This window comes from Fusarium oxysporum, chromosome II, assembly GCF_013085055.1.
Source record: "Fusarium oxysporum Fo47 chromosome II, complete sequence".
Classification (NCBI taxonomy): Eukaryota; Fungi; Ascomycota; class Sordariomycetes; order Hypocreales; family Nectriaceae; genus Fusarium; species Fusarium oxysporum.
Genome location: NC_072841.1, coordinates 115,562 through 143,369, shown reverse-complemented (window position 1 = coordinate 143,369; position 27,808 = coordinate 115,562). Strand labels below are relative to the sequence as shown.

At 47.1% G+C, this 27,808-nt stretch overlaps 13 protein-coding genes across 13 annotated transcripts; 7 read left to right on the top strand and 6 right to left on the bottom strand.

Annotated features, from left to right (window-relative positions):
* Positions 1-448: 448 nt before the first annotated feature.
* On the top strand, positions 449-1,978 carry FOBCDRAFT_153756 (general substrate transporter). The gene is made up of 2 exons (XM_031172277.3): positions 449-758; positions 816-1,978. The coding sequence occupies exons 1-2, from the start codon at positions 456-458 to the stop codon at positions 1,953-1,955; spliced, it is 1,443 nt and encodes a 480-aa protein (XP_031049062.3). The 5' UTR covers positions 449-455; the 3' UTR covers positions 1,956-1,978.
* Positions 1,979-2,665: 687 nt separating this feature from the next.
* Positions 2,666-3,295, bottom strand: FOBCDRAFT_126370 (uncharacterized protein; the record flags this gene model as incomplete). Its single annotated transcript, XM_031172276.2, has 1 exon — positions 2,666-3,295. The coding sequence occupies one exon, from the start codon at positions 3,293-3,295 to the stop codon at positions 2,666-2,668; it is 630 nt and encodes a 209-aa protein (XP_031049061.2).
* Positions 3,296-5,199: 1,904 nt separating this feature from the next.
* FOBCDRAFT_236235 (uncharacterized protein) lies at positions 5,200-8,510 on the top strand (the record flags this gene model as incomplete). Its single annotated transcript, XM_059610063.1, has 3 exons — positions 5,200-7,639; positions 7,787-8,205; positions 8,478-8,510. 3 exons carry the CDS (start codon positions 5,200-5,202, stop codon positions 8,508-8,510), a joined length of 2,892 nt encoding a protein of 963 aa, XP_059464005.1.
* A 508-nt stretch (positions 8,511-9,018) lies between these two features.
* Positions 9,019-9,759, bottom strand: FOBCDRAFT_213740 (uncharacterized protein). Its single transcript, XM_031172274.3, has one exon. It carries the CDS (start codon positions 9,550-9,552, stop codon positions 9,199-9,201), a length of 354 nt encoding a protein of 117 aa, XP_031049059.2. The 5' UTR covers positions 9,553-9,759; the 3' UTR covers positions 9,019-9,198.
* Positions 9,760-10,077: 318 nt separating this feature from the next.
* On the bottom strand, positions 10,078-12,025 carry FOBCDRAFT_128533 (uncharacterized protein; the record flags this gene model as incomplete). Its single annotated transcript, XM_059607841.1, has 5 exons — positions 10,078-10,359; positions 10,452-11,000; positions 11,057-11,217; positions 11,263-11,724; positions 11,794-12,025. The coding sequence occupies 5 exons, from the start codon at positions 12,023-12,025 to the stop codon at positions 10,078-10,080; spliced, it is 1,686 nt and encodes a 561-aa protein (XP_059464004.1).
* Positions 12,026-15,527: 3,502 nt separating this feature from the next.
* Positions 15,528-17,533, top strand: FOBCDRAFT_236232 (uncharacterized protein; the record flags this gene model as incomplete). The annotated part of the gene is made up of 3 exons (XM_059610062.1): positions 15,528-15,530; positions 15,660-16,453; positions 16,543-17,533. 3 exons carry the CDS (start codon positions 15,528-15,530, stop codon positions 17,531-17,533), a joined length of 1,788 nt encoding a protein of 595 aa, XP_059464003.1.
* Positions 17,534-18,417: 884 nt separating this feature from the next.
* On the top strand, positions 18,418-19,393 carry FOBCDRAFT_127141 (uncharacterized protein; the record flags this gene model as incomplete). The annotated part of the gene is made up of 2 exons (XM_031172270.2): positions 18,418-18,538; positions 18,597-19,393. The coding sequence occupies 2 exons, from the start codon at positions 18,418-18,420 to the stop codon at positions 19,391-19,393; spliced, it is 918 nt and encodes a 305-aa protein (XP_031049055.2).
* A 191-nt stretch (positions 19,394-19,584) lies between these two features.
* Positions 19,585-20,657, bottom strand: FOBCDRAFT_236230 (uncharacterized protein; the record flags this gene model as incomplete). The annotated part of the gene is made up of 5 exons (XM_059610061.1): positions 19,585-19,639; positions 19,691-19,938; positions 19,987-20,222; positions 20,274-20,534; positions 20,585-20,657. The coding sequence occupies 5 exons, from the start codon at positions 20,655-20,657 to the stop codon at positions 19,585-19,587; spliced, it is 873 nt and encodes a 290-aa protein (XP_059466673.1).
* Positions 20,658-20,891: 234 nt separating this feature from the next.
* FOBCDRAFT_236229 (uncharacterized protein) lies at positions 20,892-21,260 on the top strand (the record flags this gene model as incomplete). The annotated part of the gene is made up of 3 exons (XM_031172267.2): positions 20,892-20,908; positions 20,962-21,025; positions 21,084-21,260. The coding sequence occupies 3 exons, from the start codon at positions 20,892-20,894 to the stop codon at positions 21,258-21,260; spliced, it is 258 nt and encodes an 85-aa protein (XP_031049052.2).
* Positions 21,261-21,530: 270 nt separating this feature from the next.
* On the top strand, positions 21,531-23,516 carry FOBCDRAFT_287535 (caspase domain-containing protein; the record flags this gene model as incomplete). The annotated part of the gene is made up of 1 exon (XM_031172266.2): positions 21,531-23,516. The coding sequence occupies one exon, from the start codon at positions 21,531-21,533 to the stop codon at positions 23,514-23,516; it is 1,986 nt and encodes a 661-aa protein (XP_031049051.2).
* Positions 23,517-23,635: 119 nt separating this feature from the next.
* On the bottom strand, positions 23,636-24,501 carry FOBCDRAFT_196059 (uncharacterized protein; the record flags this gene model as incomplete). The annotated part of the gene is made up of 3 exons (XM_031172265.3): positions 23,636-23,977; positions 24,041-24,204; positions 24,492-24,501. The coding sequence occupies 3 exons, from the start codon at positions 24,499-24,501 to the stop codon at positions 23,636-23,638; spliced, it is 516 nt and encodes a 171-aa protein (XP_031049050.3).
* A 109-nt stretch (positions 24,502-24,610) lies between these two features.
* On the bottom strand, positions 24,611-25,078 carry FOBCDRAFT_196058 (uncharacterized protein; the record flags this gene model as incomplete). Its single annotated transcript, XM_054703112.1, has 1 exon — positions 24,611-25,078. The coding sequence occupies one exon, from the start codon at positions 25,076-25,078 to the stop codon at positions 24,611-24,613; it is 468 nt and encodes a 155-aa protein (XP_054559087.1).
* A 721-nt stretch (positions 25,079-25,799) lies between these two features.
* On the top strand, positions 25,800-26,167 carry FOBCDRAFT_126630 (uncharacterized protein; the record flags this gene model as incomplete). Its single annotated transcript, XM_059607810.1, has 2 exons — positions 25,800-26,039; positions 26,063-26,167. The coding sequence occupies 2 exons, from the start codon at positions 25,800-25,802 to the stop codon at positions 26,165-26,167; spliced, it is 345 nt and encodes a 114-aa protein (XP_059464002.1).
* Between the last annotated feature and the right edge of the window lie 1,641 nt (positions 26,168-27,808).

Below are 27,808 nucleotides of genomic sequence, written 5' to 3'. Positions count from 1 at the left end.
CTACCTCAACCCCATGGGGAGAGAGAGGGATGCGATGGTTCTCCGCTTCTACCCCAGAATCAAGGTTTGGCCACGCTCTGATCCGAGAACCATTTCTATGCACGCTCATTGGTCAGACAGAGCATCAGCACTGGTCTAGACACAGGTTGCTAGTCCTGGGTATCCCCGATGGACGAGGTCTATACCTCATCATAGCCACCCTCAACTCCTTCACATAAGTATAAAAAGGCAGAGATCATCACTTTCACTCCCTCGTCCATCATCAGCACCGTCACATATCATCCATTTTAATTACTCCTCAACACAAAATGGCAAAGAACGACGAAGTCTTGGAGTCATCCCAGACGCAAGTCAGCCACGTCGAAAATGACACCAAAGGAGGGCAGGACTTCATTGAAGACTCTGCTCCTGGCCTTTTCCTCAACCTCTGCGTTGTTGCAACCGCCATCGGTGGCATGCTGTTTGGCTATGACACTGGTGTCATCTCTGGTGTTCTCGTGGTTCTTGGAGATGACCTTGACGGTCGTCTCCTAACCCCTAGCAACAAAGAGCTCATCACTGCTCTTTGCGCTGCTGGTGCGTTTATCGGAGCCATCATCGCGGGAATCACGGCCGACAAGTACGGACGAAAGCCTGCTATCTGGTTTGCCTCAGTGCTCTTCACTATCGGTGCTGTTGTGCAGGCTGCTTCATACTCGCTGGTCCAAATGTGTGTTGGCCGAGTTCTTGTTGGTCTTGGTGTCGGTTCAGCCTCGATGGTATGTTGCTTTGGCCCCTGTGACAGACAAATTCATTGTTACTAATACGCGAGCCAGATTATCCCACTTTACATTGCAGAAATTGCACCAGCCAAGTACCGCGGCCGTATGATCTCGATCGACATGGTTTTCCTAGCGACCGGTTCCCTTCTCGCCTATGCTTTCGACGCGGCCTTCTACAAGGTTCCTCATGGCTGGCGATACATGGTTGGACTGGGAGGACTCCCATCCATCCTCCTTGGAGTTCTTCTATTCTGGTGTCCCGAGTCACCTCGCCAGTTGTGCTTCCATAATCGATCGGACGAATGCCTTCGAGTCTTGCAACGGATGTACCCAACAGCCAACGAGACCCAAATCGCTCAGATGATGGCCGACATACAATACGGTGTCACACAGGCAAAGGCTCTCAACGAAGAGATTTCAGTTCGCCAATCTCTGAAGAGCCTTGTGACTGTTCCTGCCAATCGCAGAGCCGCCATTGTCGCGTGTGGTCTGATGGCTACGCAGCAACTCTGTGGCTTCAACACCATGATGTACTACTCAAGCACTCTCTTTCAGATCGTTGGATTCGACAACCCCATCGCCGTCGGGACTATTGTAACTGCCACTAACTGGATCTTTACTTTTGCTTCCATCTTCCTTATTGACAGAGTTGGTCGTCGCAGACTCTTGCTATGGACCATGTGGGGAATGCCCGTCTTTCTCCTCCTGGCAGCTGGTGTATTCACCAAGATCCCAATCGATCGACAGACTCTGGAACTCACAGATGATAAGGTTGGATGGCCTGCCATCGTCGTTCTTGTCTCCATGATTCTCTTCGTCGCCAGCTACGCCGCTGGTCTTGGCTGTGTGCCCTGGCAAGCCAATGAATTCCTCCCCATGGAAGTCCGTGCGATGGGTACCATGATGATCAACATGTGCAACTGGGGTCCTAATATCATCGTCTCATCTACTTTCTTGTCAATGATGCGTGGAATATCCCCCTCTGGCACCTTTGGCTTTTACGCTGCGTTGTCTTTCATTGGTTTTGTCTTTGTCTTCTTCTGCTACCCGGAAGCTGCAGGAATGACCTTGGAGGAGATCCGCGTCGTCTTTGAGCATGGATTCGGAGTTCGTTACGCTGAGGAATGGCGTAAGCAGAGGAAGTTGGGTAACGTCACTCACGGGGCAAATGAAACCGCTAAAGAGGTTGTTTGACCCTAGCGACCTCGAAATTGGGGGAGGGAATGGTAGCTACAAGAGTCTCAATACAGTACTTAGTTTCAGATTAGAGACTATCTAAATTAGTCTTTTCACGAGTGACCTGATCAGCAGCCTTTAGCTTGTGAAGCGTATAGATAGAATGGCAAGAGGCCTGGTCTAAACTCAGATATCGTAGATCCAAGACCAGAGGTGATTAAGAAATGTCCAGCATAAGGGCTGGTGATTCCAGTGGCAATGCTGGCTTTATTTCGGATGCCTTGCTTCCTGGTTAAGTCACACTAATCCAGGTAGCATGGGATAGCGCAAGTCTACCCCAAAGGTTGCTCAGCTGCAGATCTACTAGCTTGAAGTGCTGGCTAGCCCCGGAGAGTTGTCCGGAATCTTCAATTTGTTGTGGACATTGGGAATTGCCCGAGACCCTGGTTATGGGAGCTAACTAGTCATATGGTCTAGCAATGCCGGCTCATCAATTCTCTGAGAGTTGGCAGGTCTCAAGATGCTGCAGTCTCATATCTGGTGAAGTTGATCTTATTAATCGAGAAGGCTTTTACTATCATGCTATTTAAGTTCAACCCCCCGTTATATCCCGCAATAGCTCCCCCCGGTCAGTCCCCTACCATTCCCGTTTCTAATATGTTGTCTTAAAGATAGTAAGAATATTATACAGTTCCCTGAAGCATCATTCGCCAATGACGAGAAACCCTCTACCAGTTGCAAGCAGTCTCACCGGTAGGGTGTAGGACAATGCGAGACTTGACAAAACCACAACTTCCAAGGTTCTCAACCCTCATGTTATAGCACGTCTTGACGTTCTTATCCTTCCAAATGCGGTGGGCGCGAGACTTGCCCGGGTCCACGCAAATTGTCTGGGGGCGGCCACACGAGGTGAAGTCCAAGCAACCGCCAGCAACAGTGCCACCGAGACTGCTGCCGACTTTGGTGCGCTGGCAGTTGTTGCAATCGTTGACTCGGATGTCAGAGTTGGAGGAGAATATTGTCAGGGGAGGGTCGTTGGGGTTGCTAGGAGGAACAGGCACGGCGGTGAAGGTGTACACCAGGTCGAATGCCGCGTTGTAGTCAGGGCAAGTACCTTGATCACAAGGTCCAGCCAAGATGACCATGGAATCAGCAGGTCTCTTGGTGTTACCAGCTGAGGCGGTGTTGTTCCAGTTGGCTGGGTCCTTGAAGGCTTTCCTATCGACTCCATCCCAGTCGATCTTGTCCTCAATGTTGAGAGGTGACCACGCAGTGGACTCAGCTTTAGGGGCTGATGCGACTGGGGTGGCCGTGACAATTGCGGCCATGGCCATGATGAGGAACTTGGTAGCGACCATGTTGATGACTTCGGGGGCAAGAAGCGTCACGGAATTGTTAAGAAGGTTTTGTGATGTATGGGAGAAGGTTGGCTTGATGTTCTGAAGCTGTGGCTAAGCTATGGAAAGAGTAGTTCGAAGGGAGGAATAGCTTGCATCTTTATACTTGTAGTATGATCATGTTATTCTAAATCTTGTGAGTACAAGAGACTTCAATCGCCGAAGATTGATAAACTGGAGGAAGCATAGAGTGACCCCCTCGGCTACGTAGCGATTGGCTACCTCGCCATTCGCTTATTTTCCGGTCTGTGTAAGGATCAACTAATCGTATTCCTACCAATTACTCAGTGGGAACACTTGTCTTACTGACTTTCCTTTCGGCGTAAAAATCTGTTAGTAACTGTCGGTCTCAAAGGTACCACTCGCCAAGGTGGGGCCAACAAAAAGACCTTGCCAGGTACGTCACTAGCAACATACAGCCAAAATTCCCTCCAATCATGAAGGCCAGTTCCATTGGAATAGCTGTTAATTATAAGGGAAACATCCGTCTTACTGCATAAACGGCATCTATCCTTCTTACGGTCATTCAAGAGATCCTGCATTGGGTAGTGTTAGAATCGCCTATTTACCAGGGGTTTTGCATCGGTCAGTCACCAGTTAAGTGGGAATTATTACTTAACAAAGGATCGGATTGTTACCTCGAAACTGGACCGAAATAGTTATCCGCACTCTTATCTGCCGTTTGCTGATGGCCACCTGCCTAAGTGAATCTTAGCCTAGTTATCTGATCAGTCATTTGATTTATCCCGCAGCCATTCTCGGTATCTCAAGTTGAGAAGCATGCCTGTACATTCTATCTCGCCAGTCCCATTTTAGCTACAAATACGAATCCCTGTAAAAGGATTGCTCGGAAGGAACTAATCGGGCCATGCCGGCCAATGGCTGCAATTCGGGCCGTCGCCTGCAACATAGGGCACGCTGTATGGCATTTTGTGGACTGCTTATGCCCTGTTCTTGTTTCTCATTACCTATTGGGTCAGTAATGTATTGTTCATTCAGATTTTGCGTAGTGGTCAAGTCACAATATGAGGACAATTACCGCGCAGCCTTTTCCACTCGACATGCCTCCTCAACCGCGCTGTCCTTTTTATAATTACATAACCACGTTATTAGAGTTAAAAAAGATCGCATTGCATGCAAACACAGATCCGGAATGGCGGCAATGATTAGAGGTAAGGGATCGATTTGAGGAGAGCAACCAGGTACAGAACTAATGTGACCAAGCGGCGCGGGCCGGGACGGACGGACGAACAGGCCAGCCTTGAAATTATTTAGTGGAGTTTAGCGGCATGGTGACATTTTTCGGGAAATCTATAGCCCGGATTGTCCATGCTTATCTTAGCGTGCTTTCCTTTATCAAAAAAGTCACCCAGATAAACAGATCTTGCTACAGCCATCTTATCTAATTGAGATTTGTTAAGCCTCATTCTTATGCTCACTTCAAAGCAATTAGCTGGCCATCTCAGATAACCCATGCAACCAAGAAGTGAACATGTAGAAATGCCACTTATACCTCCTTACAAATAGATTAGGCAGCAACCCACTATGTCCGAGATGAGGAAACATAAGCTGTCGTCATGATACCCTAGAGCCAATCACTGGTCCATTTTCAAGCCCAGCTTGATTGCTTGAGGGTATGCATTATGCATTGCTGCCCAGTTACTCCCTCCAAATCAATTACTCTACAGCTCGAAGAACTGTGTCTTACGACGAGGCGCCTTGAAAATTGGGAAGAAATCATGTAATCTCACCAGAAAACAGTGAGTTCAGAACCTCTCGCAATTCTCGCGTACAACATCACGAGACTCCCCCGTGAAAGACAGATTTCCGTCTACAACACACTTTCCATTATCAGATAGAGGGAAATGTCCAGCAGACCACTCACCAATTCCAACTACTCCGACAATGGTGGGGAGCTGGAACAGTATATTGTCTCGCTACAGCAAGCTGTTCATGGTCTGCCAGAAGGAAGTTCCGAACGATCTCGTCATCTTTACGAGGTCGCCAACCTCCTCCGTGAGCATTATATCGCTTCAAATGGAGAAAAAAGTCCTATAGAGGCTCTTTTTGTTGCTCGAGAAGCGGTAAAAGCCATTCCCGATGGCTGTCCGATGGCTGCAACATGTTTAAATAACCTAGGACGCCTGCTCCGTCACAAGTTCGTCTTCGAGAGAGACCCAAGAGACCTTGATGAGGCTGTTGAGGTTTTCAGGCGGTCTGTTGATGTATCGAAAGAAGATGACTCATCTTGGCCTCAATGGTTAACGGATCTCGGAGATTGCATCTACACTCGGTATAATGTTAAGGGATCACTGCCGGATCTGGAAGAGAGTATTGAATTGGCTAGAAGAGCACTTAAAGACAAAAAAGAGGATGACCCGGAAATTATAGACCTTGTGATCGATCTTATGGTCCGGCTTCGAACACAAAGCAAGCGAACAGGCTCTGTCTCTGCTTCAGAAGAGGCTATTGATATCGCCAAAAAGTTGCTCGAATCGTCCCCAAAGGAGCACTTATCCCGCAGCACATTACTGCACCTACTCGCCGGTAGTTTTTCAGATCGATATGTCCTTACCGGTATAATAGACGACCTCAATCAACAGATCGTGTTTTCTAGACAGGCTATTGATGCAACATCCATTGATGATCCAGAACGGGTGACGCGACTTGCTGGCCTAGCTGTCGGTCTCAGTGATAGGTACGCGAGAACAGGTGCATTAGGAGACCTTTCAGAAACTATCAGAATAGCGACAATGGCGTTTGAACAGACCCAAGAGGGTTCTGATGACTGGGCAACGCATGCCTGCAATCTCTCGGGATACCTCCTGACCTTGTACCAGAGAACTGGAGAACAACTGGATCTCGACACAGCAATTGCATTGGCTAAAGGTTCAGTGGACGCGACACCAACAGGCAATGCCCTGAGACACATACGTCTCGGAAACTTGTCAGCATGTCTGATTGCTCGTTTCGATAGCACAGGCGCCTTCGAGGATCTAGAGGAATGTGTCAAGATGGGCAACGAGGCTAAGGAAGCTACCCCCAAAGAACACGTCGAATGGCCAGCGCGACTGCACGACTTGGGGGCCATTATGCAAAGAAGATACCAGATGACGCAAGATCTCGAAGATCTCGATGAGGCTATTGGCTTGACCCAGCAGGCGCTGTTCGCCCTGGGGCCAAGCCACCCACAACAAGCCGATACCATGTCTCTTATCGCATTGTTCTTTGCAAAGAGATACGGGGAGACAGAGTCACCTGAAGATCTTCAGCGAACAGAGTTCTTCTACAGAGCTGCTCTGTTTCAGACACAATCGCCAGTGGTGACGCGCATAGAGGCTGGTGTGAAACTAATCTCAGTATGCATGGTCCAGCAAAACATGGAACAAGCTTACGAGGACGCCAAGTACGTGGTGGATCTCATTCCGCAAATGGCTGTGCGATCACTCGAGAGTTCCGACAAACAGGATCTTTTACTTAAAATAGGTGGGGTATCATCTGAGGCGGCTGGTCTAGCACTCCATCTTGGCGAAGATCCATCGGTGGCATTGAGTCTTTTAGAGAAGGGTCGCGGCATGTTTGCTTTGTCTTTGGACGAGATGCGTGCCGATATCAAGTCCTTGGAAGAGCAGTGTCCTGATCTAGCAAGCAAGTTCATTACTCTGCGTGAACAGCTATCTTCCCCTTCTACTTCTGGAAGGACATTGGATACCGAGGATCCTGAATGGAATGTTGACGAGAGTCGGCGTCACGAGGCAGGCGACGAGTTTGAAAGCTTGCTTGCGGAGATTCGTCAGCAATCAGGCTTTGAGACCTTTCTATTACCCCCCTCGGAATTCGAGATCAAATCAGCAGCAGAAAGTGGTCCTATCATCATAATCAACACCAGCATGCTACGTTGCGATGCGATTTTGGTTGAGAGTCATCAGATCACATCTGTGCCTCTGGCTGATTTCAACCGCCGTGAGATGATTGAGTATGTCAAAAACGGCACATTCAGAAGTGGTGGGGCCCTTGAATGGCTGTGGGACTGCGTCGCAAGTCCTGTATTGAACGCGTTGGGATTTGACAAACCCCCTTCCGGGGGAGATTGGCCTCATGTTTGGTGGATCATGACAGGACTTCTGAATAAGTTCCCCATTCACGCTGCTGGGTATCACTCAAAAGGCTCCTCCGAAACGGTCATTGATAGAGTCATCTCGTCATATCATAGTTCCATACGGTCAATCATACACGGCAGGAAGAGACCTATATCCGCTGAGACCCAGACAAATGCACTGCTCGTCGCAATGGAAGCCACCCCTGGTAGCTCAAAACTGCCCTTCGCAACCAGAGAAATAACAGCTATCCGTGGCATATGCAAGTTAATGTTGGTCGAGCCAAATGAGCCTGAACCAAAGAGGGATAATATTCTGTCAAGCTTGCTTGAATGCGGGATATTCCACTTCGCAGGCCATGCCCGTACAGATTCCGAGGATCCAATCGGAAGCTATCTCTGTTTAGACAAAGAAAGAGAGAAGTGCCTGACCGTGTTGGACCTATTAGACATAAACCTACAGAGTCACTCCCCTTTTCTTGCCTATCTCTCCGCCTGTGGCACTGGCCGCATCGATCATAATGACCTGGCGGACGAAGGAATTCACCTCATAAATGGGTTTCACACAGCTGGTTTTCGCCATGTCATCGGGACTTTATGGGAGGTCAAAGATGAGATCTGTGTAGATATGGCTAGGATTACATATGAGGGAATGATGCAGAATGGCATGACGGATGAAGCAGTCTCTCGTGGACTCCATAAAGCTTCCAGAGAGCTTCGGGATCGCTGGTTGACAATGTCTGGGACTGATCACCGGACAATTGGAAGTTTACAGGTAAGAGGAGGTGGAAATGAGAGAGGCGATGGAGAGGAGCTTGAAGCGAGAGGTCTGGACGGGTTCTCGAGGGATATTGTAACTTGCGACGAGGAGCCTGTTTATCCGCCATGGATTCCCTATATTCACTATGGGGTTTGATGTTTATTTATCTCGGTATTCATAAATCGATATTTGACTACTCAAAGATTTCCCTCACTCAATTCTTTAGATATAAGATCTATGGATAATTTCAATGGGTATTAACTGCACTGTTCTTGCCCGCAGGCCAGACTACAATATCTATCCCGTACCAAGTCTCATGATAACAGATTCTCACTGCCGCGCATGAGCTGAGCTGAAACAACAATTATTATCATTGGATTAGGACTCCGCAAGAACGGTGAATGCCGCCACGAACAGGGTCCAATCAATTCCAATGGATCAGATGAGGTTGCTATCACGAAGCAGCTAACCGCCGTGGCTACGATGCGTCTCTTCTAAACCTATAAGCCTGATAGTAATGCCGTACTGACTGGCGTGACTCCTTTATTATTTGTAACCGTGATGTCAGCCTTACCCTTGAGAAGCAGCTTAGCTACCTTAATTTGACTATCAAATAATAGTATTACTATATTTATACGCATTTTTATTGAAATAAAGATAGCAAGTAGGATTAGTATTAGAAGGGAAAATAAGGGGAAAGAATTAACGGCTACATCTTGGATCTGTGACTGAAGCAAATGGTGCAACTAATAATATTTCCTCCTCGCGTATTATTGTTAATCAGCTTAGATTAGGCTGGGAAAGCACGTAATGGCCGATAATGTAGGAGAAATGGTCTGTTTTATGTCGCGTCTATTCCCAAGAAGGGATGAGTCATTTGTGGTAGATGGATGAAAACAGATTGGATATTTAGAAGACAATGCTTCTGTCGACTGCGATATGGCCGTAGTCCAAATAGCACCTTATCCTATTCCAAAGTGACGCAGCCCTCCTACCTCCGGAAACATATCATTTTCCTGTACCCGTAAGCAACTCGGCAATCTGCTCTCCCGTCAGATCATCAAAGTCAGCCCTCCAAATTCCACGAGCGGCTAGGCCTTTGTTGGTCCAGTCAGCGCAAATCTTCTCTTGCTCTTCGGGATCGTCTTGTGTTCCAAGAAAGACCAGCCTGCGACATGCACGCCGATAAGCGGAGGCGGATGTCTTTGGGATACCGAATTCGGATGTGAACTGCTCGACTATACCGTTCGGCGTGGCATATTTGAGTTCGCGGTAATCGCTGTAACCGGCTCGCATGAGGAGAGAAGCTGATTTGGGTGTGATGGTCAGCTTTTGTTGCAGTAGTGCCTGAGCTGTAGTCATTGTGTCGTCGTGAATGCTGGGCCAAGTGCTATGCGAGATGGGTCCAGCGAAGGAGCACTATGCCGCAGAAGCAGGTCAAATGTAACAATAATGGAATGGGCTGATGGGATCGCGTATCTAGAGTCTGAAGAGCGTGTACGGAGCGACAATCTAGGTTTCAGAGGGCTCAAAGACTGTAATTAAAGGTGAAGAATTATTCACGGTCAGATATTGTCTCATGTATAGACTTTTGGTCAGCAGACTCACGCTAAAAGCGCCACAGTTTAATCGCAAATGTGTTATTGAGCACGGTGGGTTACATGGAGCGTTTGTGGCAGTAAGTGGGGGAAAAATGGAACAGCCTGGCCCATTTTGGCCATAGCTGAGTACAGGGGTTAGATTGGGTAAAGGGAACCTGTTTAGAGCCTCCTATATGGCGATAGAGACAGGAGCAGGCCCTGTTGTTGACAATAGTATAGTCAGTGCAACGGTGATGCCAAATGATAAGAGCTGCTTATTAGTCCGGTCTATTTCCCCGTCGAACTACTACAGCAGCCACCTCGTGTCAGCTGGGATACCGCGAGGCCCTTGCGGTTGCCAACCCTCATTCGCCTGCCAAAGATGCCTGCACTTAAGCCACCAGAATAAGGCGACGATAAATGGAATTGTTGGAACCGATCCCCCAATGACAGCTGCAGCGGCCCAGTATTGAAGGACATTGAAGTGATCCCGATAAAACGCAGGGCCCTCGAAATCGAGGTAACCCCCAAGAAAAGGCGCGTTTAGAGCGCTTGACTTGCAGTAGCAATTACTAGCCACGCCAGTCACCTGTTAGTCACTCGAGATTAGCACAACACAGCGAATAGAAAACAGCTTGTTCTGAAACTAGAGCATGGCTGATGTTTCAGATGAAGTCTTACCTGGAATACGATCACAACAAGTAGGGTCAGAATGGCTAGAGTGTTGGAGATGTATGACACCCAAAGTGCCCACTGCGGCGGACGCTTGGAAAACTGGATCACCCAAGACACAGAGCTGAAGGCGCCGAAGAGGAGATACGTGAGTGATCGGCACCCCAGGCCTATGGTCGGGGCTGTGAAAGATACGACAAAGGCGCTCATAATCGCGCACCAAACCAAGAGGAAAGAGAGCACCGCCACAATATACCATGCTTTAGGCTTCCATCCCTTTAGTCTATTGGCAGCTCTCTCCGCACATCCCGAAAGATTTGTTTCGGTGTGGAAGTCAACAGTCGCGGAGGCCTCGAGTAATGCATGAGGTAGTCCGCAAAACTTAATTTTTCTGCCCTGTCCAATGAATACGTCGATTTTCAGAGCTTGAGGAATTTCAGTGTTATCCTTCCACCACTTAATGTTGTTAGGATCGTTTCCAGGCTCAGAGTCCCAGGTCTTAACGGCCTTGACATTGTAGAGCCAGCGGGAGATTAGTTCACTGTTGTAATCAGCACCCTCAAGCCATGTTATCTAAAAAGGGTTAAGCTGAGTAATGTAAGCACTCACCCGACACGCTCCGAGGAGACAGGATTCCGGTCAATGATCGTAAAGACCACCAAGAGCGGAAGCCAGGTCATCAAAAGCCCGAAAGCCAATGAGAACGGAGTATTGTTATCCCCAAGCTCTGCGAAGGCCAGGACGACAGAGAAAATAAACGCGATGAGAAATGTGCCTAAATTAGCGAGCATAGGAATAACTCCGCGTCGACGTAACATACGCAGCTGAAATGCGAGTGTAACCAAGAGCTGACGAGTGAGGTCAACATCGGGACTTTGATCACCAGACAATGGCCGAAACAGGCCATAAACTAGGATGTTTAGCATGTGTGCTGGGTCACCGTTATTCTCTACAAGAGCCAACCCGTCGTACTGATTCATACAGCACATCACAAAGTAGGCCGCGCTGTATAGGTGTGACTGGTCGGCATTGACCCGCCTTTGGACCCGCCGATGGGACTCGCGTAATTGGCGGAAGTTGAAGATAGTTGCTGTTAGGGCTGTTTGGGGAGAGCCCAGCCAGTTGAGAACTGCTACCAGCGTCTTGGATATCTTCCTTTCATGAAGGGACTCATACGGGAGGTTAAGCAGAATAACTAGCGGGAATATCCAGTTAGCCGCAAGGCTTAGTGCTTCGGGTGCGTCGTAAATGGCGACTGGATTGCCGCAGATTGCTTCGCAGCCTGGTGACACACAGAGTGGTTAGATTCGGGAACCTTACGTGGTCTAGAGGGGAGACTGTGAAAGAATACCTTCGTATGTGACTACGAGATACTCGTCTCTGGGGAAGTTCCGATCAAGCCCAGTTACTGGGCCATGGTAAAGAAACTCGTTGAGAGTTTCGTTATTGATAGAGCCCAGGGTAAGCTCCCCGGCTTGGATTTGCAACACCTTTTGCTGGCAGTCAGACCATTTATACGTAGCCAGAACCACGGGTGCCGGTGAGACAAGAAAGATGATACGTGGAACGTATATGTATCTCATGATGCAAAGAGAGGTTGTTAACGAGGACTGATGATGAAGATATTGGCAGAGGATATATTGCCAAGACCATTTAAGGGACAACGACCCCCCTTATATATTCTTGGCGCCAGGAATACAGCTTCGTTCTTAATGTAAATTCTAAGTAACTTCCCATATGGTCATTCTGCAGGCTTATGCGGCCTAGGTCACTAATAGTATAGCTGGCTGTATCGTCCATCTGGGGCTGAAATATCACCCGCGTGATAGCGCCACTAGGCGTCAATAGCAATTTTGCTCCGCATATGACTAACCGCTCATTGTGTGGCGCTTGGGGGGAAATGATGGAGATATTATTACAGCTCTTCTATAACTGGGAGCAAGTAATATTGGGTTTCGTTGTTTGAGGCGCAAGTAAGGCAGTCCGCTGGATGTAGCTGAGGTGTGTGGCTACGCCGAGCGTCACCTATGCGTAAAGAGGGTTTTCAATCCCTGTCACGTTCTATGAATGGATTGGAATGGGAAAAATGGAACGAGGCAGCGGAAAATACGGGACGGCAATGAATGGATGAGAACCATCAAACGACGAGTGTGGTTGGTAGCTATCGAATTACATTTCCTCTTTTGGTTGTTTTGGCTGAACAACTCATCTGGCGCGAGCAGGATACGGCCCAGACCGGAGCAACTTCCAGCAACTCAAATTATTCAAGAGCAGCCAACCTTAGTGATTAGAAAATCTTCGAGCCCTAAGGGAGTGTGGCCTCACCGGGGCTTCTCTGAAGGCTTAGGGCCAGGTTACAAACTCAATAACTTAAGGTAAAGGGTAATGTCTCGACAGATTGTTGATTTTACAGAGCAAGACCAGGAAGAGTTATCCGGAAAATATAGATTTAATGATTCAGGATGGCCTGTTGTACCGACCCTCCTTTTACCTCGACAAATTCACACAAACAGACCTGTGCACATGTTCAGTGAGGCGTTGAGGCAGATGGAGGGCATTATTGCGAATGGGAGGTCTACTATGCAACGTATATGACAGCCGCAATAGAGGATACACAGAAAGTGTCAGCGCGGGAGCGCTAGACCAGGCTGTGGATAATAGCAGTGCCTAGACTACATATGCTATGCACTTGCTCCTTTCAGGCGCTGTTGTCGGTCTACTGAACATGTGCTCCGGCCGGTTCGAATTAGCATATGCTTAGCCTTAGTTTCAGGGTAGAGAATAAATAACCATAAACAACTCGTCATTATTGGACGCCATAGTTTTGACCCCCCCCCCCCCCCTTTCCCCCGGATAAGCTCCCCAAGTTTGAGGGAACTTGAGACATTCTCTTTATAGTTCTAGGGTCTTCATTTCCTAAACCTAAGATTGGATAAAGGCCCTGAAAACCCCGCGTGGCTGCGCGGTTTTGTCCGCGTAGGTGATTAAAGGCGGCCTGATTCTAGACATTCTACACCATAAGTCTCGATGCACAGCTCTTTCGATATCTGATAAATCCCTTGGGCGGTTCCTCTCCCAGTTCCAGTCCACCCCATCAAGGCACCTGCCCAACCTCATTCAGGCTTAAAGTCGTTCAGTGGCTCGGGGGTTTCATACCGCGTCGCGCACCTAATTGACCTTCAGGTTGTCTTTGAGACGGCTGTTTATCAGTACGACTATCTTGCTCGTCATAAACCACAATCGTATCGTCTTGGGCCTCCCTCCAATGATTCCTGCGAGGTTTATGACGATATATATAAGCTGGCCTATCCTATTGATGTTTAAACTAATTGAGACTCTGGAGATGCTTGGATATTCTTTTAAGGTAAGTTGCAAATTACAAGAACATAAACTGGCCTATGCATGCATAATGCCCCGGAGGGCGGCTAATAGGCTGACAGCACTGTTGGAAGGCTAAGAAAGAAGTGGAAAAACTTACAATGGGCTATCTCGGTATTTCCCAACTATCTCCGCGGAAATACTCAACAACACAGTTGGAAGCCTCAGCAATGTCTGCACGGAACATGCACGCTGACCCATCCTTGCAATGGGCAGACTATCAGGCAGACTATCAGACATTACTTGTATCGGTCTATCAATGCAGACTTTTATGCTTATTCACGTTGTGTTCTGTAGTACTTCTGCCCTAAAAGGCTTTACTGTTTCCATGTGCAACTATAGAAGGTCCCTTCTTGTACGTGAAACCTCAGCAAATGCCTAATGTTCAACAAATGCCGGCAGCGGCTATACAGCGTGGCCACCAGTCTGGTGACCGCCCTCCCCTCCCCTCCTCCCCGGCTCCCCGGCTCCCCGGCTCCCCACTCTTATCGGCGGCCCGTATCAAACCTCTGTACTAGCCCTATAGGTACCCTACTTCCACAACAATTGTTTCTAATGTAATACTTAAGAGCCGTACCTAGGCGGCAAAAAAGGATTCCTAGGCATTATGGCATATCCATGCAGCAGGGAGTTATCTGACCAATCACAAATGTGCTCAAGGTAGGACATACGTGTGAATGCATAACGTAAATTATTGATTACCCTTTCGCCACAACTGAAGATGGCGGGATCGCGACCAAGTAATATTGTAACTGGAAGACAGTCTCCGTTTCGTCGGGCGTTAAAGCGACGAGGTTGGTACATATCATGTGGTCCACCCACAGAGTTAGAGTGGGTAGAAGTGAATATATGAGATAACAAGACTAATACTATTAGGAAATAGCATAGAGAATTGTCGATAGGATGCCCCATGAGGCAGAATTGAGTAAGCCGCCTCACCAGCCGCTGCTCCACAATGAAAGAAACGCAAACGAACCACTAAAGAGAAATTCTAGCTACCCTGTAAGCCATATTATATCTGTCAAAAAGGCCAGCCCAGCCGCAAATGCCAATAATAAACGCCATGTGCTGCAGGGTTATGATTGGCATAGTTCCAGGTAGATCGATCCAGCAGCAAGCCGAACCTACCAACGAGAAAGAGGCCGATTCCTCTAGTCTGAGGACTCTAAAACGCAAATAGAACCCGGTTTTCTGACAGAGTGATAAGTACCAAAGATATATATAGCAGAGTATAAGGCGACTGAATCGTTCGGATTCATAGCCATAAATATTGAATTCATTAGGTTCCGCTAGAAGACATTCTGAAGCCAATATAGCGAGGAGTCTCAGCTTGGCTTGATTAGAGCGGGATTTAATCAAATGCCGAACTGGGGTATTTTAATAATGCATGGTGATGAGTTGGAATGTCTCAGTGTCATACGATGACCAGCTTCCTCGTGCTATACTACGACGCCACAGCCTTACCGGTCATCTTTCTCTTTCCAACACTCGGTCAAGTGGCATCAAATTAAGAGCTGGCAGCCATAGGTCCTTCGGCTATTAAACCTACCCAATCACTATCTGTGCCAATGCTCAGCCATCATCCTCTTATGGGTTTCCTGACATATTCCGCTATTATATATATGATAGCCTGTGGAACACGCTTTTTCAACAAAACAAAACCTTTAAAATACAGATCAATATTTGAATTGGATTTCAGAGTTCAAAATGGTTGCTATCGCCAGCGAGCTGTGGTGGGACCACTCAAAAACAACAATCTTGGCCGCCACTCTGAACTTGCCACTTAACTACAGCAACCTCCTCCTCTCAGGCCAGACCATCGCCGGATCAAGCTTCTAGAACATCGTTGCTTTCTTTCTTCATGATTGGAAAGCGAAAAGCGAAGATCCTAGTGCTCTCGACCTTCAGCAACAGGTCAGTCTGCGGAACTCTGCAGGTGCTACTCAGACACTGTGGGAGGCTTTCAAGATCCATAAAGCGTGGTCAAAGAAGTGCAAAAAGCCAATCGTGAAGCAGACATGTTCTGTGGCAATACCAGTCTTGCTTGTTTCAGTAGGCTTCGCCATTGCCGCGCTGTTTACCTCGCGAGTGGCCAACAAAGCTAACAGCACCGTCGTCGCGCGAGCGCAACCAAACAATTGCGGATTCTGGTTCTTTGATACCATCGGCAAATATGATCTACCCGCACTTAGCGCGATGGTAGCAAAAGGGCAAAACGACACCCGTCGGGCCCGCAGCCATGTCGCCAACTTCTATGCCAACACTAGCAGTTCGGCAGCTCGATCAATATTTATCCGGCCAACTCTTCCATACAATATTAGCAGTTCCGCACCTTGCCCTATCCCGGCCCATGACCGCTGCATTTTGGGCCCTAATAAAGCGTTTAGCATCACGTCAGCCTTTCTAGACTCACATGAGATGCTAGGAATAAATGCTAAGTCCGAAGATCGAGCCAGTATACAGCTAACCTTGACTTGCTCTCCGGTATATACGGACGAACTCGTCCAGGAAACTCGAAATGAAGGTGGCGCTTTTATGGAATCTTTCCTTGGGCCGATTCATCCCATGACGAATTACACGTATAGGTACAACAAAGCAATCGGAAATAAGACTGGAATCGGCTATTTGATACAGTATGCGACCCCAATTTTCCTTTTTCCTAAAGACTATAAAACAAGATGAGATAACCTGTAGTGTTCTTGCTTACGCTGACGAATTGAAGGTCCTATCCTACTTTCGCCAATAGCAGCTCGTCGAGCAACCCTTTGCTTTGGAAGCCAATCCCAGATTTCAGCCCCATTGACGCCGATGTCACTGTCCATTTCTTAAGTCAAAATAACATTGCGTACCTGGCTCCAGTTTACGACCCATGGTTCTCTGCCAACGGGACCTACAATATAACTTCACAGGGTATTACTGTATATGGCTCTGACCGCAACGTCGACACCATGGTTTGCGCCGATCAATATGTTTTGTGCAACCCATCGATTGCGTCATGCACTTCTCCAGCCGGTGTTCTAAACCTGGTAAACAACTTGACGAGTACCACCCTAAACCTTAGTACAACCCAGCTCTCTGCAGCTGATCGAATTCTCTATTCCCTGGCTCAGTCGAATACATATACAACTGTGGCAAACCTCGGTACAGCGGCGCTGTGGGCCAATAATATGGTGACCGGACATGTCTCTTACGGCCTACCAGATGATCAGTGGAAGACTGAGGTGATTGGCTGGTTTCAGACCAACCTTGCCATGCTACAGGCGTACGTGGTCGATTTTGCCTCCAACACAGCTGACTTGGGTCCCTTCGGATACGTTGAACCGCCTAGGAGTACGTATCAGCAGGAGCAATGCACCCAGCAGCTGGTACAGGCCGTCGGCGAGGTGCAAAACTTCAGTGTTTGTGGGATGTTTATTATCGTTTGCGTCAGCGCTGCCCTGGTACTGCTGGATTGTTCGCTCGAGCGGATTGTTGATTTTGTCGACGATTTCTATGGGCGAGATTCAATGGCTAGGAGGGCCAGACAGGCAGACAATAAGCTACACCTTTTACGTATGGCGTTGGGGGGAAACGAGTGGGTGCTTGGGCGATGGAGCATCCCGGTGCGAAATGGTGCTGCAAAGTATAACAGACCCTCCGGTTCGAAGGACCTTCTCTCCTATAGAGATTCTAAGACGGGAGAAGATACGAGATTCTTGCAAGTATGCAAGTGAAGGCCTCTTAAGGGGGTGACGGATGAGAAAGGGGTCAGTGATACCGTTTCGGGGGCAATGGGAACGTGTTTAAACTTAAGTTTTAATATTAAATACTTTAATTTACTCATATATAACTATTGCATTAATAATTATTTTATAAAAAGAGGCTTACTTGCGCTTCCAACTATTGAGTCAAAATATGTAAGACATGCTGCGGAACGTACGTCTTCCGAACTGCAAAACTGGGATTATCAGTGAGGACTTGTCCGTGCGGCCGCCCAATGCGCGATGCCACCGATCCCGTGGTGTGTCTCAAACTCGGACCAATCGAGTGACGTGTAATCGTGTATGAATAGCGATGCTTGCTTTCATCTTGCCATTTTTGCGGTCTTTTCCCAATTTCCATCTTCTCCTGCTTTGCAGCGAGCCACCGGAAAACTACTGTTGCGGGCAGCTTAAGCAGCATGTATACATGATGGTTCCGGGATATTCCTTAGACAATCACCCGCACCTTCACTCAGCCTAGCCCTGCAAAATGTATATGATCGGCGTATCGCGTAGCTCGTGTTATACTACAAGGTCGGGAGTTCGCAATGTCTTAGAAGCTCTGACAAATTGTCTCATGATCGGCGGCGGGCTGCCCTTATCCCCGACAATCAAAATACCAGCCACGATCGAGGTCGCCCAGCCGATCCCCACTGGCATGAATACTACAAACGCGGCGTATGTCTCACCTCCGTCTTGATGAATTCACCGCAATATTGTCAAGGTTCGTCGGAAGGAGGTTGCATTCGGCAGAGCCATCAGCCTTATGGTATAAATACCCGAAGAACTATCTACAAGACTCTATCAAGTTTGAGAATCAGTTCTTTAACACATCCCATACACGTAACAGGTCCACAATGAAATTGTCAACCATTCTTCCCGTTTTTGGTCTCCTAGTGTCCCTTTGCCAGGCTCAGGCTGACCCCAATACCCTTGCAAGGTACAATCCAGCCAACAGGACAATGTCAGCTAATACCAGTACGTATGAAGCAAGCTAATTTCAAAATTGTTGCAGTCTACTGACAACGAGTTGAAGCATATTGCCTTGTTCCCATCAGCAAAAGTCTTGTCAAGACCATTACTGGGTATGACCCTTTGGACATCGACACTGGCGTCCTGCCGTCTTTCCCAACTGGAAAACACCCGCTCATTGTACAAGCTGGCTACCAAAAGGACATTCGCATGACGGCACTGAACCTTATCCCACTACAGATAGACTCTCTCATGCAGGGCTCTCTCATTGTGCCCTTTGTTGATGTCACGAAGGACGGACAAACCCCCATCGGCGTCCCAGTCAACTTTTACATCGGTGGGACTAATGGACAACCGCTCCAGGCAATCGTGCCTAGTGTAGCCTCAGGTGTTTCGCCCTTTGAAGGAACCACCATCTTTCCGGCGACTTTTTCTCCCGATACGTCAGCTGCGAGGGCTCTCCCCAATGGTTTCAATAGTATACAGGTGAAGCCCTTTCTTCTACCGAACACTATCTCTGGGCCTGGAATCTACGCTGAAGCATTCGACATTTCGTTCAAAACGACAGACAGTTCCCCTTATACAGCTCACACCTTTCACTCATTATTGAACATCCCCCAACTTCTCAACACCAACAAGTGTCAACGCAATACTGTCTACTTCAATGAGTCGTCTTCTGAGCCGGTGATGGCTGTTGGGGAGGTGACACTTTATCACCAGATTTTGGCTACACCTCCACAGGGTTTAGAAGGAGTTTATAGGGATGTGTATTGCTATTCAGCTAACGGCCAGGTTGTCTCGAGCCTGGGCGAGCCTTGCAAAGTTGCGGCAGCCAACATGGACCCAGAAGCTAAGGTTTAGAGATCACGCTAGATAGAGACCATCGCCAGTCATCCGAACGAAATGGACGGATGATTCGTTCAATTGCCAACCACCAGCTGACCTAATCTTCAATTCACAACTGGCTTGGCTTCCTCTAAGGCAAAGGCCAGCTCTATCGGGTTCCATTCGCGCCGATTAAACCTCGATCGTACTAGAGGGTGTCCCTTTTATCAAGTTACTTTATCACTAGTGCCCGAAACAAATACAATGAGAACTGTGGCATAGCTGATACTCTATGTTAGTAAATTGCAATTACGCCAAGGCGTGACCACTCACGTTGTCCCAGCTACTACAAGTTCAGTCGTTTTCGCCCGCGTCAACCCGGATAATACTAAAAGGTACACGATAGTCGACAACATGACAATAAAAATACGAACCGCTGCTGTCGACACGACGTTGCAAACAACAATTGGCAGTAGTAGAAGCAAAGTGACTAAGCATATTAATAGTCCTTTGGCAACACGGCTGACAAACGGACCGTTGTATATATGGACGTTTGGGTCTGATGAAACATATCGGTTGCTCTGCTTTCATTAGTATGGACACATTACATCAAGTGGACTTGCGCATACTTCTCGAAATTTGGGTAGAAACTGTACAAGACGCTCTTCTATCCAACTCTCAAACCTCTTGACTGCGTTATCAAGCGTTGGGAGTAACGAGACAAGGTCGCGATCGTGCTCGAGGTAAGATGTCTCATTCCCAGCCAGACACCCGTTCCCATCAACCCAGTTCCTAAGGCTTTGCACATCTCTTGATTCTGCGTCGCTGAGAGTGAGCGCTAGATTGGCTTTATCTATAAAGCTGTCTGTGATACCGTCAGCAGCGCATATGGGGATAGACAAGAAGGTAGCCATACCATAATCAACCAGTGCAGACTCTATCCTCGATAAGACTGATAACCTTTCAGCATTTCTATCGATGCGGCTTTTTCCGAGAAAAATGGGTGCCTTTTCCTGTTGGTCTATCTGGTCGAGTTCGCTCTCTAGAATTGATAGCTGGTCTTGTTTTAGTAGCAGCAGTCGTGCTCTGAGTCTCTTGAAGCGTCTAAAAATAAAAAAAGGGCTATGTGATGCGATAAGGGCCGTGAATCTCGGATAGCCTGGCCTGAAATCTTCAACTATCTAAGGGTCAGAACATCAAGCCCTTGTTGCTGAAGAGGCACTTTACTTTTCCCCGTTGTTGGAGGCTTCGCTGATTGCGCCGGAGTTGCCGAAAGAGGAAGAATGGGCTGACCCGCCATGATGTCGTCAAGGTGGGATTTAATTCATGCAGGACTTTAGAACTTGACAAGCCACGTTCAAGGAAATGCCAGTTACTTTAATCTTTGAGCAGGCTCCTGAGGTATCCAATGAAGTGCCCCCACGTGCACATGCAAGTCGAGGCCCAGGCGGGCAATATACATAAGTTAAATACCCGCTGTTATTTCGTTAATTCATTTTTCCCTTTCTCGCAATTCCACTAGCGTCCATCCAAAATGTCTGATGGCCAGCAGTAAGTGGTTGAAACTGTGGACTTGTAAGTAAGCTAATGCTCGTCACTCCCAGAAAGAATGGATCGCCTGAGTACACCCCAGGCGGCAAGCGACCATTCGTCTCTACATATGATAATGTATGTATTAGTTGTCACTTGGCTAGATGAAACTCTTGTACTAAATCAGGCTTTGTAGGCACCAAGTCTCAAAGTCGGAGATAGCGTCTACTTGCTGAACACGGATGGATCCAGAGAGGGCCCGTATCTTGTTGCGACAGCCCCAGTTTCTGGACAATGCACGCTTTGTTATACCAATGGGAGCCCATTCAGAAACAATGCAGGCATTGATGTGGATGAGCTGGAGGCCTGTTGAAGGCCCCGCCGGATAAGCAATAATGAGGGGGCATTGCTGGGGCACATAATTCCTCACATCATTTTGGTGGCTTTTTTCAGGCAGAAATGCATTTGGGGCAGTGTAAGGCAGCCAGAAGGCAAAGTGCATTGAAACAACAATGCATATGCACAAGAGTCGCCATGGTGAGACCAATCACATACATATTCTGCATTACCCCTCACGATAAGAATTACGATAAGTCAGGCCCGCGTGAATAACGTCCAAATCAAGTTCAAGACCATCTAAACAATGGCCGAAAAGCAGTCTGTTTCTCCAAAGCATCATGCTATCCTAATCGGCATCGACGCTTATCCTGACAAATACAAGTCATCGCTGAAGGGCTGTGTACGAGACACGCAACAAATCAGATCATTACTCGAGCAGCAACCATTTCACATCAACATCCAGACCTTGACGGCCACGCAAAGCTCTGATAGTAGCATCACGGGGCCAGTTGAAGATTCTGCTGCGTTACCAACCTATGACAACGTAATCAAGGCCTTCAGAGATTTGACCTGTGCGGCTCAATCTGGAGATTACATCTACATCCACTACTCTGGACATGGCACCCGCATCGCTCCCACCGCCAAGGCATTCTCCAACCAGCACACCGGAGACTTGGCTCTAGCGCTTCTGGGTGGTGAAAATGGAGACGAAGTAAGGCCCCTTGGAGGGTACAAGTTAGCAGTTGCTCTGAATGCAATGGTGGTGAAAGGACTGGTTGTCACTCTAGTCCTCGACTGTTGTTTCGCAGCAAGTATTTATCGCCTGGATCGTACTGATATTCGATTCATTCGAATTGATCCGGAACTTGTATCTGCATACTTCGCCGACAAGAGTTTGGCAGAGCAGGATGCGGAAACACCTGACTCAGACTACCGCGATGCATCTATGCTGCCAAGCTGGCTAATTAACCCGAATGGTTATGCACTTCTTGCAGCTTGTGGTCCTCATGAAGAGGCTGGCGAGATAATCCATAAAGGAGAATCCCATGGCGCCTTATCCCATTTTCTGAACCTGAGTCTAAGAGATGGCGGTTTGAATCGCAAACATAAGAACATCTTCTACCGTCTCAGCTCCAAATTTCGTGGTCACTCGATTCAGCAAAACCCTGCATTGTATGGAAACAAAGATCAGGGATTCTTTGGTGAGAACAATTTTACGAACTCACGATCGATGGTACTCGTTGTGAGAAATGGTCAGCATTTTGCATTGCAGGCGGGTCAGGCTCATGGTGTATCTGATGGCGATGAGTTCGTCCTGTATCCTTCCAGCGTCCTTGAGAACAACGAGGCTTTTCACACTAATCTTATCAAAACAACGGTTGCAAGAGCTGGTCCTTTAACCAGCTTGTTAAACCTGGATGAATCGACCGCTGTGATAACTGAGGATGACTGGGTTGCTGAACCACAAACGAGGCGAACTCTTGGCAAGTTCCCGGTGTCTTTCAGTGACAGCATATCTACTCAAGATATCTGGCTAGAAGCGCTGAGAAGATACGGGATGAGCCATGATGAAGAAAATGGCTCGACATCCTGTTTTCACGTCGACGCTATCCACGACGAGTACAAGCTTCTAACTACAAATGGTGAAGAAGTGACGAACCTCCCCCCATTGCCGCAAAACACAACAACCGCAGATGATGTCGCTGCAGTCTTAGAGCATTTAGCTCGATACGAACTTGTTAAGAACCTTTCGAATCCCTTTGTAGAAGAAGACTTTCGAACATCGTTCGACATAAATATTGTACGGGCGGGGGATCACTTCGGCCCAGACACTCTCGTCAACGTTGAGCAAGATGCAGGCAAGGCATCTATGTTCGAGCTGAAGCTTCAGAACCACGGAACCAAAGATTTGTACCTGTACATCCTTGACTTTGGTCCTCTTTGGCAGATAGAGGATATATATTGCGGCAGCTACGCTGTGATTCCTCCATCCAACAAGAATGAGAGGTTCATGACGGGTCATTTCACAAAGAAGTTCAGAACCATGGTACCTGATGAGTTGAGACAGCAGGGCATTGAAGAGTGTAGTGATACTCTCAAAGTGTTGGTAACTTCTCAGCCGACATCCTTTGATCTGCTGGAGCTTCCCAAGATTGGGCATGTTTTAAAGAAGAGAGCACCACTGGATAATGATAGATCTGGAGGCAGTTCTGTTGAGCAGTGGATTGCCTTTAGTTTTCCGCTAAGAACTTCTCTGGCAGCAGAGCTAAGAGCCACGAAGACAGGTTAAAAGTCTAGGTAGATTGCAGTTCTTAAATCTTCATATTAATGTCAAACTATTTGTACCTTTTTTGAGAGTGTATGCGTTGCTCCGAGTGTCTGATTACATTCCCATTTCTCAAGTCTATCCTACAACCAACCACTCGTAATTATGAGTCTCGCCTTTCTCTGAAACATGCGAGGTGCAAACCCAGACCCCATAATCAGCTTGTCGTCCATACGGCATAAGTCATCGTAATAACTCCATTGCATACACTCGTCCCAGGACTCACAAGCTGCTTCGCACGCATCCACAGACTTCCAGGCGTTGATACACAAGCTGCGATTGTACTTGGACTGCGGAGCCAGAGGCAAATTCGCGTTGGCAGAAGTAATATCGAAGAGGCTGGACAGGTTGTCCCACCATTCGCGTCTGCGGTCGAAAACTGGAGCAATCATCCTTTCGAAGAAGTTGCCGTGGAGCATGGGCCTCTGGGTTGGTGTCAGCTCAACAAGCTTCCATCTACGTTCACGTGTTGTAGGAGTCCAACTGACCTTGAAGTCCCAGCTCTTTTCTAGTTCGTAGTATCTCGCTATATCCCCGCTGTGCGTCTTGTGCCACGACAAAAGAGGCGTGCACCAGATCTCACTCCTGAAACCGAAATTCCATTGCACCTCTCCATTGAACCCCCGAGTAAACTTCTCGTCGCCCCCATTTTCTCCGAACCGGATTCCATATTCGTTCAGTGCACGTCCCAGGATGTGATTGCCACAGCCGTGCCGGCGGGTGTATTAAGCAAAGTCCTCAAAGAGTCGTAGGTTCTTTCCGAAGGACATCTTCCATGAGCCCCGTGAGAGCGCGAAACCGGAACCTCCATGTGCGAAAGTGATATTGGCTATGAAGACTCAAATGCCAAGTTAATACGGTGCCTCCCAGTCGAAAGATGACAGATAGTCCAATACATTGGGCAGAAAGATATATTCATCGTCCTTCATGAAGACATACTAGCGAGCATGAGGCCAATTCCTGCCAGCGTGATCCATAATGAGTAAGAATTTATACTTTTCTATAACCCAGCCGCCGACAGGGCCTTCATGATGGCCTTCTGTATTCGAACGCTCAATTTAGACGTTATTCTCAACGTATTGCGGCACTGCATGGTAGACGTCGAAGGCGGGATGTGACTTGGTAGCTGTCGTCATATTTTCGAGGACGTCAATAGTTGTAGAGTTGCCGATAGTCTCCTTGCAATCCAAGCATATCACAACATTGCCCAGATTAATTCTCTCTGGGGACAGACTGGTGGCCAAGTAGATGAGAAAACGGTAGTACATCGATGTCCCTCCAGCCTTCAAGATCAAGAGAACATCGCTACCCTCGAGTTTTGCCTGGCTACTGGGATGCGTTTGCTGCGTTCGGTCGGAGGGCTTCGGAATGGGGATTGTTGCTGATACGGGTTGGTGAGTAACAGGTAACCTCACTGTACCAAATCTTTCCACGGAGGAATTGAGGAGAGAGTAGTTCAGCACGAGACATATGGCAATAATGAAAACTGGGAGAATCCGGTTATCCCTGTATGTGGTGAACAGCATTCCTGTCGAATGGGCTGGTGCAAAGCACACAATGGCAGCTGCTTCGTGAGCGAAAAAGGCTGGTGAAATGAGATTATTGCGAATCAGCGATCATGTAGATTTTCTTAGAGCATTTTGGATGAGTCAGTGTGGCAGCTCAAGATAGACAAGACGGGGAAACGTTGGAAAGAGCCGGCAATCAAAATAATGTCCTGTTTTACGGCAAGTTGGAGTTTACAACGCCTCTGGAGAGCAATGTAATTATCGGCTTCCACTTCATGAGTAAAGATCTAAAATACATCCCCTATTGTGGACATCTATCCTCTTGCCAATGATGTTCATGCGTTTTGCCTTTACGAGATATTAACTTACCCTGACCAACCCTAAAATTTAAGAACACTACCTTACAAAGACCCTGCGATATTAATGGTACTCAGAGCAACCAATCGCGAAACACTCCTACGGTATAAAACAACAAAGAAAATCCGTTGTGTTTAGCTATTATTTCAGTTGTATTGATTAACAGCAGTATATTCATAGGCTGATGTCCAAGATGTACAATAGAACAGAACTTTTATTTTTTCACATGGTTACTTTCTTATACTCAAGTATCTTATAAGACGGATCGGGCGACGCGAATCTTATAAACAAGGTCTCAATTAAAAAGACAAAAAAGGCTCAGTTTTATACTAACAGCCAAACTCATCTACTTCGACTACAGACCTAGTTACAATTCAACACTATGGCAGGGCTATACGAATTTAACGATTTTATTGCCTACAGAATTAACAGAGCCACAAAACGAGTTAAGATATTAGTTGAATGGGCAGCCGACGAAAGGACATGGGAGCCTGAAGAGGTTCTTCAAGAGACAGCAGGAAAGACACTGTACGAATACTGGGATAGCCTGGGTGGCCGTGAGGAAGCGGCTGGTCTGAGTGAGTTTCATGTCTTCCGAATTGTGCCAAAGGAAACAAGCGCGGTGAGTGGTTATATAATTGTTAGTGGGTTGGATACCCGAATAACCGCCAGGAAAACAGTTGGGAAACTGTAGAAAGGGTCAGGAGGATAGCTCCGCGTAAGGTTCGGGAGTATGAGAGGCGCCGATAAGGAGAATGATAATATAAGTTTTGGATAGTCTGTAAGTATGAATCTCTCCCTTGTACTCCTTGTTGTTCAATGTTAGCAAATTATTCTGGAATATATTGATCAGTGTAAACAGATGGCTAAAACTCACGAGGCTTTGGACATCTATAATAGTGGTGTCATCGTATCTCACTGGAGGCTGAAAACGTAGAGACCCTGCTGGAAATAGAGCATGAGGAGTTCCTACATAGGTAGAAACGGAAGATACTATGTATTTGGGACCGGTCCACCCCTGTTATGCACGAATCTCCTAATGGTGGTGCTGCAAGTCTGCAAGAGGAGCCCCGAAGCTTAGCTGACAAAGACATGAAAGAATATGTAAGCTCAGCAACCTGGACGGCTATACGGCTAGATAAGTACTATATGACGAGTTACTCCGAAGGCGCTTCTAAAGAAGCATTCTTGGTCAAGTTATGGACTCTTTACTGAAGAGGGTATAGCGCGCCGTTAATGACTCGCTTGCGGGAAGACAATGCTGTTTCGCACACGTAATGATCTAAGTCGAAAGATGTCAAAATCTGGGGTATGAAGCGGGGTGGCGAGCGGGGAATAATGGGGAATTAGATAAGCGTACATCCTTCTCGTTAAGATGGGGAAATACCTGCGATGAATTTGCGTTGTTGACGATGCCATGTTAACCGGAGGTGAACGCGTTCGGCAAAAACGGTATACCGAGTGAACTAATCCTCCGTTGAATGCGGGGTGCGGAGTTAGATTTAGTATGTCTACTATTTAACTTTCTTATTACTAATATATTTCCTTATATTATTTAAAATACTAATTATAGATATTGTATTATTTATACTTATATTAATATCTTTATTTATTTATTTTAAGTTTATAAATTAGCCTTAAATAGTATATCTAAGTATCTCTAAAGTCTAATATAATTTAAATATTTATTACCCCTTAGTAGGCAAAGCTTCATTAAGTTAATATTATTATAATTAGCTGCCTTAATTAAGCCTAAACCTTGCTGCACATACCCCAGCTAGAGAGCCTTACTTGCTCTTTAGCTGGCCCTAATCTTCTTCCTGTAACCCAATTCAAAGGCCACAACAGAGACAAAGGGGACGGCGTACCGCGATGTGGATGGAAAGAGGGGTAATCGCGGGGTTCTGGAACCAGAGAAATGGGAAGAAAATATATTAAGTTTTATGTCAGTTTAGTTGCCTAAAGTCAAAGACCTAAAGTTGTGACGTCGGCGTCGGTGGTGTAAGGAGGGTCAAAAGAGTCACGGGACACAGCACGTGACAGACTCAACAGATCAGCCAAACATTAGTGCACTATTAATATAAACAGGGGATTAATATCTTTATATTTATAGTCCTGTTTTTCTTTTACCTGGAAACTAAGGGTTATACTTTAGAGGAGATTAATAATATTTTTATGTAGTCTAAGAGTATTTAGGATTTAGTTAAAATTAAGAAGAATTTACCTAAGAATACTATAGTGCTGGCTAAGTGGCTTTGTAATATTTATAATAAGGAAAAATATAATATAAGTTACGCAGAGACTATATAAGGAGGTTGTATTTACTTTATAAGAATAATATATATGAACTTTGTGCTTCTTCCCTTTTGTTCCTATACTGCCCTCTATATT

Excerpts from the sequence above, each read along its gene's own strand:
- FOBCDRAFT_153756 (XM_031172277.3), top strand. The coding sequence starts at position 456 with ATGCTGTTTGGCTATGACACTGGTGTCATCTCTGGTGTTCTCGTGGTT. Across the intron at positions 759-815 it reads GTGTCGGTTCAGCCTCGATG|ATTATCCCACTTTACATTGC; the intron begins GTATGTTGCTTT and ends TACGCGAGCCAG.
- FOBCDRAFT_213740 (XM_031172274.3), bottom strand. The coding sequence starts at position 9,552 with ATGACTACAGCTCAGGCACTACTGCAACAAAAGCTGACCATCACACCC.